The sequence below is a fragment of the Barbus barbus genome (assembly GCF_936440315.1).
Source record: "Barbus barbus genome assembly, chromosome: 43".
Classification (NCBI taxonomy): domain Eukaryota; kingdom Metazoa; phylum Chordata; class Actinopteri; order Cypriniformes; family Cyprinidae; genus Barbus; species Barbus barbus.
The window spans coordinates 24,025,913-24,036,332 of record NC_136721.1 but is presented as its reverse complement, the minus strand read 5'-3'; the positions used below and the strand labels follow the sequence as shown (position 1 = coordinate 24,036,332).

General features: G+C 37.5%; 1 protein-coding gene across 1 annotated transcript in view; it reads left to right on the top strand.

The window, feature by feature from the left end:
- Nucleotides 1–1,673: 1,673 nt before the first annotated feature.
- The window catches only part of LOC306862134 (synaptic vesicle glycoprotein 2C-like), a gene marked incomplete at both ends in the record, with an annotated part of 36,099 nt that continues 27,352 nt past the window's right edge, over nucleotides 1,674–10,420 (top strand). Inside the window, one exon of the mRNA XM_079404784.1 lies at nucleotides 1,674–2,250. Within this exon, the coding sequence (XP_079260910.1) occupies nucleotides 1,674–2,250 (577 nt within the window). The remainder of the gene's footprint in view (nucleotides 2,251–10,420) is intronic.

The window sequence follows — 10,420 nt, the reverse complement described above, 5'->3', positions numbered from 1 at the left end:
GCTTTAAATTACTTTTTTCCCACATAAATCTGCACCCCACTCACCATAATGACAAAGCAAAAACCGGACTTATCACAACTTTGAAAATTTATTAAAAAGGAAACACTGAAAAAATGACATTGCACAAGTCTTCATACCCTTTGCTTTGACGCTTAAAATTTAGATCAGGAGCATTCCAGTTTCACTGGATCATCTTTGAGACGTTTCTATACTCCGACTGGAGTTAACCTAATTTGGAAAGGCACACACACCTGTTTATATAAAGTTTAACCGCTGAAATGGATGTCAGAGCAAAAACTAAGCCATGAGGTCAAAGGAATGGCCTGCAGAGCTGAGAGTCAGGATTGTGTTGAGACATATCTGGGGAAGACTACAAAAAAAATGATTCTGTGTTGAAAGTTCACAGGAGCATTTGGCCTCCATAATCCTTAAAGCATGAAGTTTGAAACAATCAGGACTCTTCCTAGATCGAGCCTCCTGGCCAAACTGAGCAATCGAAGGAGAAGGGTCTTGGTTAGAGAGGTGATCAAGACAATGATGGTCACTCTGGTTGAGCTCCTTGATCTTATATGGTGATAGGAGAAACTTACAGAAGGACAAACATCACTGCGACACTCCACCAATCTGGGCTTGATGGCAAAGTGACCACAGTCAAGCTTCTCCTCAGTAAAGATATATGAAACCCTGATTGGAATTTACAAAAATACACCCAAATAACTCTCAGAGTATGAAAAAAAAAGATTCTCTGGTCTGATGAACCTCAATCCCTTATTCTTGTCTGAGGGAAACCAAGCACCGCTTATCACCTGCATACTACCATCCCAACGGTGAAGCATGGTGGTGGCAGCATCATGCAGTGGGGGTGTTTTTCAGCGGCAGGGACTGGGGAAGTGATCAGAGAAGATGGAAAGCTGAATGCAGCTAAATACAGAGATATCCTTAATGAAAACCTGGTTCAGAGCGCTCAGAACCTCAGACCGGGCTGAAAGTTCACCTTCCAACATGACAATCACCCTCCCAATCAGACGCCTTTGGAGAAACCTATAAATGGCTGTTCACCGATGGTCCCCAGCCAACCTGACAGAGCTTGAGATGATCTAAAGAGAAGAATGGCAAAAAATGAAGCTTGTTGCATCATACCCCAAAAGACCTGAGGCTGTAATTGTTTGTAAAACCTGTGTAAAAGTTTTGAGTTAAGGGTATGAAGACTTGTGCAATGTCATTTTTTTCAGTGTTTCCTTTTTAATAAATTTGCAAAGTTGTGATAAATCCGGTTTTTATTATGGTGAGTGGGGTGTAGATTTATGTGGAATTTTTTTTTTTTTAAAGCAGTTCAACATAATAAAGCAACGTAACAAAATGTGAAAAAAATGAAGGGGTATGAAGACTTTCTATAGGCAATGTATATATACACATTTATTCATGTTATATTGCATGCTTATAGTTTGTGTTATAGTTTACTGCTGTAGCGAATGAAAATACGACTCTGTTTCTTCTTCCCATAGTTTCCTTCTCTGAGTGAATGAAGCTGTCTGTCAGAAGGAACCGCACACTTCACACACATCTCCTGTCCAAAACCTGCCTCCAAACCACACAAACCATTGATCTCGTCCTCTGAAACTCACGTTTGATTCCTGACTGCTGGAATCACCAAACAGCTAAACTCCGCACAGATGGAGGACCCCTACAGAGACAGGACGTCTCTGGTCAAAGGCGCTCGCGACATCGCCAAGGAGGCGAAGCGCCACGCCGCCAAGAAGGTCAGCAAAGTGGTGGACCGTGCTTCGGACGAATACTCTGGCCGCAACTACAGCCGCTTCGAAAACGACGAAGACGAGGGTGCTGACGAAGATGGTTACTATTATCAGGACGGCAAAGCTCAGCGAGAGGATGACGAGGGGTCCAGCGACGCCACCGAGGGCCACGATGATGAGGACGAGATCTATGAGGGAGAGTATCAGGGTGTGCCTGCAGGGGGCGGGGCCACTAATGGGCGTGGCCAGCCGCCAGCAGATGGGATGAAGGACAAGCGAGAGCTGGAGAAGGAGAGAGAGGCGGATGAGGAGGAGCTGGCGCAGCAGTACGAGCTCATCATCCAGGAGTGCGGACATGGACGCTTCCAGTGGCAGCTGTTCTTTGTGCTCGGCCTGGCGCTCATGTCCGACGGGGTGGAGGTGTTCGTGGTGGGCTTCGTGCTGCCCAGCGCTGAGACCGACATGTGTGTGCCCAACTCTGGAGCCGGGTGGCTGGGTGAGTCATGAGAGAAGTCTGCCTTGAAAACACTTAATTTTATGACATTGAAAAGTAAGAAAAATTAAAGTAGGTTCAAAAGACGCCACATTGCCAAGCAGGAGAAAACACGCCCCGTTACAGTAATGTCAGTGAAATTAAACTACAGTATTTCAATTTACAATATTTAAAACAAAAAAAAAGCTTTTTATCATGACCAGTAGCAAACTATTAGTTGAAAGTTGTTGTCTTTTATCATATTTTAAGTTGCCATATTATGCATGCACTTTTTCCCCAAATTATGTAATTTTTTCTGCTTTAGGTTTATTTTAATGGTTAAAATGAAAATTTAGTGATCAGAAGCATGTCTAATTAATTGTATTCACAACACGTATACAATTTAGCAGCAATTTATTAAAAGATAAACAAAAATGACATAATGGTTTTTTTTTCTCAAATTTCATGCTTTCTGTTGTAATTTTTCTAGATTCAATTTTAAAGGTTTAATTAAACTGTAATAACAAAAAGTATGTCTAATCAGTTGAATTCATAAAACTTTGATCATTTATTAAAATATTTACAATTATACGGCCCTATGAATTTATTTTTTCCGAAATTTTTGTTCTCTCTCTCTCTCTCCCTCCCTCAGTTTAAAAATGTAAGTTTATTAATGTTTAGTTTTGTATGTTAAACAATGCTTTTTATTGCCAAGTCAAGTTGCCACTTGATCTCACATTCAAATTTGCAAAATCGCAAAACCAGTTATTACTTTATTAAGCATAAAAATATACAGTAAACATGAATATTGGGTAAAATAGTCAGTTCTGAGTATAGCTTTATGATACTATTGATTGATATCTTTTTTTAAAAAGAAGTTGATGCTTTCATTCTGCAAGGATGCATTAAATTGATCAAAAGTGCCAGTAAAGACATTTATAATGTTACAAAAGATTGCTATTTCAAATAAATGAATCAAAGAATTCTGAAAAATAAAATGCATAATGATTTCCACTAAAATATGAAGCAGCACAATTGTTTTCAACATTGATAATAGTTTTTGAGCAGTAAATCAGTATATTAGAATGATTTCTGAAGATCACGTGACACTGAAGACTGGAGTAATGATGCTGAAAATACAGATTTGATCACAGAAATAAATTACATTTTAATATATATTCAAATAGAAAATATTTATTTGAAATTGTAATAATATTTCACAATTTTTTTACTGTATTTTTGACCAAATAAATGCAGCCTTAGTGAGCAGAAGAGATTTCTTACAAAACAAATTAACCAACCCCAAACGTTTGAACTGTAGTGTACATTCTAATTGTAACATAATTTCTCTCACTTTTACATATGATAACACTTTAGGTCTCCAGTGTTAGAAAATAATCAGCAGAAGGTATCTTAGCGCTTCTTGTACTGGAAGCACCTCTGCTGTCTTAAACTGGAGTCTGTAGGAGTTGACTGGATTCTGGAGCAGAGCCTTTATTATTCATCTCTGTCTTTGTACCCACACGTTTCTGTCTGTACTCACATGCTGTAAAGACGACAAGCTGCTTTTTTCCACCCTTTGATGTAATGGAGGGTTTTTTCCTTGTAATGAGTGTGTGTGTGCATGTGTGTGAGGGCTTGTATTTGGTGTGTAATGTGGGTGGTTGGGTGGCGTTTGCCAGCGATATCGTCCTGTCGTGCTTGTTTGATGGTTTATGAGTGTGTACGTGTGTGTGTGTGTGTGTGTGTGTATGTGTGTGGGTAGAGACTGTCGTTGTATTGTTAGATGATCTCTCTGGGTCTGAATGGGTTTGTTGTTTTGGCAGCAGGTAGAGCAGCGCATGTGTGGGTAGATTTGAGCATATTTAAGAGGAGTGTGTGTGTGTCTCTTATATGTTTATATTTATCTATTATATGCAGATCACATATATACAATATAACAGACACAAATCAAATTAAAGAGCTGACTTTCTGCAGACGTTCTCTGGATGTTGTGGCAGAACACTGTCATGTTTAGTGTTTATCATGTTTTTAGGTTGCTTTGGTAGTTGCCACATGATGTATGTATTTTTCACCCAAATTGCTTTTATTAATTAATGGTTAAATTACATTTTAGTAATCAAAAAGCATTTTCAATCTATCTATTCAGTTTTAATAGTTTAATTACATTTTAATACCAAAATGTATGTATAATAAATTGAATTAATAAAACTTTAATAATTTATTAAAATATTTACAATAGGCACCTGTGATTTTTTTTTCTGAAATTGTTCAATTAAAAACAATGATAATCAAACAAATGCCTAAGACATTAAAAAATTTTCTTTTAAAATATAATCAAATTAAAAATGTAACAGTTCATGTTAGTTTTAACATGTTAATATTTATTTAACAATAACAGTACATTTTATTGCTGCTATTATAAATACTGAATAATTCAAATAATTATTCAATAATTCATTGTTTTTGAGTGAATTATTTACCAAATTTTACAAGTTATCATTGTGTAAAAAAAAGAAAAGAGGAAAATATATCAGAAGTAATGTTGACTATAAATATACTAGTAGGTTTATTTCAATACAATTGTTATAGTTATTTTAATATGTACTGTATAATATTTAATGTTTGTAAATCATATTTACTATTTAGATATTTAATACTTTGTATGTTTTATAGCTACTGTTACACATAATGCATATAATTTAAATCAAATGTTAAGTGGATTATTTAATCACATATTTTATGCTAAATTCTAAAGCAGCATTACATTTATCACGGTGAAAAAAATCAATAGTATTGTTGACTAAATATACTTGTATGTATTTCTATTTGATTCAATATTTAATTAATATTTATTATATACTATTTCATGTTTAAAAATAATGTTATATATACGTATATATACAATTATTTTTTATTAATTTTTTTGCTAATATTAATATCACATTGCATTTATTCATTTAATAATTTTATAGTTACAGTGGGGCAAATAAGTATTTGATACACTGCCGATTTTTCAAGTTTTCCCACTTACAAAGAATGGAGAGATCTGTAATTTTCATCGGTACACCTCAACTGTGAGAGACAGAATACAGGTCCTTTTCAAAAAATTAGCATATTGTGATAAAGTTCATTATTTTCTGTAATGTACTGATAAACATTAGACTTTCATATATTTTAGATTCATTACAACACAACTGAAGTAGTTCAAGCCTTTTGTTGTTTTAATATTGATGATTTTTGCATACAGCTCATGAAAACCCCAAATTCCTATCTCAAAAAATTAGCATATTTCATCCGACCAATAAAAGAAAAGTGTTTTTAATACAAAAAAAGTCAACCTTCAAATAATTATGTTCAGTTATGCACTCAATACTTGGTCGGGAATCCTTTTGCAGAAATGACTGCTTCAATGCGGCGTGGCATGGAGGCAATCAGCCTGTGGCACTGCTGAGGTGTTATGGAGGCCCAGGATGCTTCGATAGCGGCCTTAAGCTCATCCAGAGTGTTGGGTCTTGCGTCTCTCAACTTTCTCTTCACAATATCCCACAGATTCTCTATGGGGTTCAGGTCAGGAGAGTTGGCAGGCCAATTGAGCACAGTAATACCATGGTCAGTAAACCATTTACCAGTGGTTTTGGCACTGTGAGCAGGTGCCAGGTCGTGCTGAAAAATGAAATCTTCATCTCCATAAAGCTTTTCAGCAGATGGAAGCATGAAGTGCTCCAAAATCTCCTGATAGCTAGCTGCATTGACCCTGCCCTTGATAAAACACAGTGGACCAACACCAGCATCACTGACTGTGGGTACTTGACACTGGACTTCAGGCATTTTGGCATTTCCCTCTCCCCAGTCTTCCTCCAGACTCTGGCACCTTGATTTCCGAATGACATGCAAAATTTGCTTTCATCTGAAAAAAGTACTTTGGACCACTGAGCAACAGTCCAGTGCTGCTTCTCTGTAGCCCAGGTCAGGCGCTTCTGCCGCTGTTTCTGGTTCAAAAGTGGCTTGACCTGGGGAATGCGGCACCTGTAGCCCATTTCCTGCACACGCCTGAACACGGTGGCTCTGGATGTTTCTACTCCAGACTCAGTCCACTGCTTCCGCAGGTCCCCCAAGGTCTGGAATCGGTCCTTCTCCACAATCTTCCTCAGGGTCCGGTCACCTCTTCTCGTTGTGCTGCGTTTTCTGCCACACTTTTTCCTTCCCACAGACTTCCCACTGAGGTGCCTTGATACAGCACTCTGGGAACAGCCTATTCGTTCAGAAATTTCTTTGTGTGTCTTACCCTCTTGCTTGAGGGTGTCAATGATGGCCTTCTGGACAGCAGTCAGGTCGGCAGTCTTACCCATGATTGCGGTTTTGAGTAATGAACCAGGCTGGGAGTTTTTAAAAGCCTCAGGAATCTTTTGCAGATGTTTAGAGTTAATTAGTTGATTCAGATGATTAGGTTAATAGCTCGTTTAGAGAACCTTTTCATGATATGCTAATTTTTTGAGATAGGAATTTTGGGTTTTCATGAGCTGTATGCCAAAATCATCAATATTAAAACAATAAAAGGCTTGAACTACTTCAGTTGTGTTGTAATGAATCTAAAATATATGAAAGTCTAATGTTTATCAGTACATTACAGAAAATAATGAACTTTATCACAATATGCTAATTTTTTGAAAAGGACCTGTATATATACAAAAATCCAGAAAATCACATTGTATGATTTTTAAATAATTAACTTCCATTTTATTGCATGAAATAAGTATTTGATCACCTACCAACCAGCAAGAATTCTGGCTCTCACAGACCTGTTAGTTTGTCTTTAAGAAGCCCTCCTATCCTCCACTCATTACCTGTATTAATTGCACCTGTTTGAACTCGTTACCTGAATAAAAGACACTTGTTCACACACTCAATCAATCCGACTCCAACTCTCCACTATGGGCAAGACCAAAGAGAGTCTAAGGACACTAGGGACAAAATTGTAGACCTGCACAAGGCAGGGATGGGCTACAGGACAACAGGCAAACAGCTTGGTGAGAAGGCAACAACTGTTGGTGCAATTATTAGAAGATGGAAGAAATTCAAGATGACTGTCAATCTCCCTCGGACTGGGGCTCCATGCAAGATCTCACCTCGTGGAGTATCAATGATCCTGAGAAAGGTGAGGGATCAGCCTAGAACTACACGGGAGGACCTGGTCAATGACCTGAAGAGAGCTGGGACCACAGTCTCAACGGTTACCATTAGTAACACATTACACCGTCATGGATTAAAATCCTGCAGAGCGCGCAAGGTCCCCCTGCTCAAGCCAGCACATGTCCAGGCCCATCTGAAGTTTGCCAAAGACCATCTGGATGATCCAGAGGAGGCATGGGAGAAGGTCATGTGGTCAGATGAGACCAAAATATAACTTTTTGGTATAAACTCCACTCGCCGTGTTTGGAGGAAGAAGGATGAGTACAGTCCCAAGAACACCATCCCAACCGTGAAGCATGGGGGTGGAAACATCATGCTTTGGGGGTGCTTTTCTGCAAAGGGGACAGGACGACTGCACCGTATTGAGGGGAGGATGGATGGGGCCATGTATCGCAAGATTTTGGGCAACAACCTCCTTCTCTCAGTAAGAGCATTGAAGATGGGTCGTGGCTGGGTCTTCCAGCATGACAATGACCTCAAACACACAGCAAGGGCAACTAAGGAGTGGCTCCGTAAGAAGCATTAAGGTCCTGGAGTGGCCTAGCCAGTCTCCAGACCTGAACCCAATAGAAAATCTATGGAGGGAGCTGAGACTCTGTGTTGCCCAGCGACAGCCCCAAAACCTGAAAGATCTGGAGAAGACCTGTATGGAGGAGTCCCTGCTGCAGTGTGTGCAAACCTGGTCAAGAACTACAGGAAACATCTGACCTCTGTAACTGTAAACAAAGGTTTCTGTACCAAATATTAAGTTCTATTTTTCTATTGTATCAACAACTTATTTCATGCAATAACATGGAAATTAATTATTAAAAAATCATACAATGTGATTTTCTGGATTTTTTGTATATATATTATGTCTCTCACAGTTGAGGTGTACCTACGATGAAAATGACAGATCTCTCCATTCTTTGTAAGTGGGAAAACTTGAAAAATCGACAGTGTATCAAATACTTATTTGCCCCACTGTATTTACCATTTATTATATAATATTTACTTTTTAGCTATTTTTTTTTTTTTTTGGCAAATACTAAATTTAAATCTCATTTTAGGTGAATTAATTAGTCATATATTTCATACCAAATTCTAAAAGCAGCATTACTTTTATTCTTTGTGAAGAATTGATCCCCAGTGAAAACATTTGAGTTGAGAGAAGTAACTACACATACGTTTACTGTTTCATTAGAAACTAAAAAGGACAGATTAAGACAAGCGTGTGGTTTGTGTAAGTGTGTGCCATGTCTGGAGGTTAGTTGTAGCTTCAGCAGCAGGTAATGAACAGCGCGGCTCAGAAACGACTCCTCACAGCCACAGCGAGACGCTTTTCATTTGTCCGCCTGCCGCAGAGCTTCCATTATCTCTTATCTTTCTTCCTCCATTCCCCTCTTCTTCCCCTGCAGTAAAGCTGCTTTATTTACCCTCTCTCTCTGTAATCAGCCGCTCTTTTCCTCCTCCTGTCCTCTTTGTGCCATCGTACAGGACGACCCTTTCCTCCTAATGACACTGCAACGATAACGGCCGACACTCACACACACACACACACACGTGCATTAGCAACAGGAACTAACACAATCACGTAAAGCACACACAGTCAGCCTGTGGTCGGATCAATAACTCTGATCGATCAATTAGACGGCAGGCGGAGCGGATGGAGATATTCCGTAGTCCTGGATAAAGAGAGCTGTCAATCACAGATGCCATCAAGTGTTCACGTTATATAATTTGACCGTGAAACACACACATGGTGAAGAGATCATGCTGGCTTTTATTAACCTTTGGTGTTTGTTTTTCTTTTTATTGACATACTACACCTACAAACCCTGCCGGCCCGAGACTCGAACCCGCAACCTCTGGATTACGAGTCTGACTCTCTAACCATTAGGCCACGACTTGTGTGGCGGTCAAAAATTGTATTCAATGAAATTAAAGTACTGTATTTTAGTTCTTTATTTAATCATTTGTATTTTTATGGGATTTTATGGTACTAAATTATATTTATGGAACAGTGAGGATCTGTTTATTAAATTTTTTGAGCATAGCCCTAAAAAATGACATTTCTTTAGAAACTGTGGTAAATCTTGAACGCTTTGGAGAACAGACTGAAGTTTGGTCTCTTTTTAAAGAAAACACTTGTGCATTCCTTACGAAAATCAACCATGGCTTTATTGTAGTAAAAGTGTGGTAACCATTGTTTTTTGGCTTCTTGATTAGTATTTGAATTACCACACTTTTACTGCAAATAGCATGGTTAAACTATGGTTATATGTTTTTATATGTATTAATACCATGGTTCATTTTCGTAAGGGATTATAGTTTAAATTAAAAAGTTTAAAAGGTGAAACTAAAAAAATTTCAAAGTTTGTTTATTATTATGAAAAAAGGTTGAAAAATACAAAATGTAAACTTTTATATGAAATATATATTTTTCCAAACGTTTTACTCAAAAAATTCAAGAAAATGAAAGCCATAAATCTGAACAAGTTGTGTTCCAAATTTGAGGTCGATATCTCAAAAAAATAGATTTCAGGAATAAATGTACATATTCACATAGAAAACAGGTATTATAAATTGTAACAACATTTCATATTTTTACTGTATTTTACCAAATAAATGCAGCTTTATAGAAGTTATAGAAGTGTACATTTATTATTATGAAAAATGCTAAACAAAAATGCTAAATTTTTTATTAAATATATATTTCCCAAAACATGTTTTACTCTAAAACTACAAGAAAAATTAAAGCCATAAATCTAAACAAGTTGTGTTCTAAATGGTTAATATCAAAAGGTTAAAAATGGTTAATAATAAGGTTAATATCACAAAAAAATGAGCGTTCAGCCAGATTTAGTTTGAGCGCAGTACCAAACGCTTCCACTAGATGAACGCTGTTTCCCATTGGTTTACAAATGTGACCTTTTTTTTCAGGACCATTTAACCTTTTTAAATCATGTCTATGATTTATTTATTTATTTTGTGTGCGTGTGTGTGTGTGTGTTACATAACA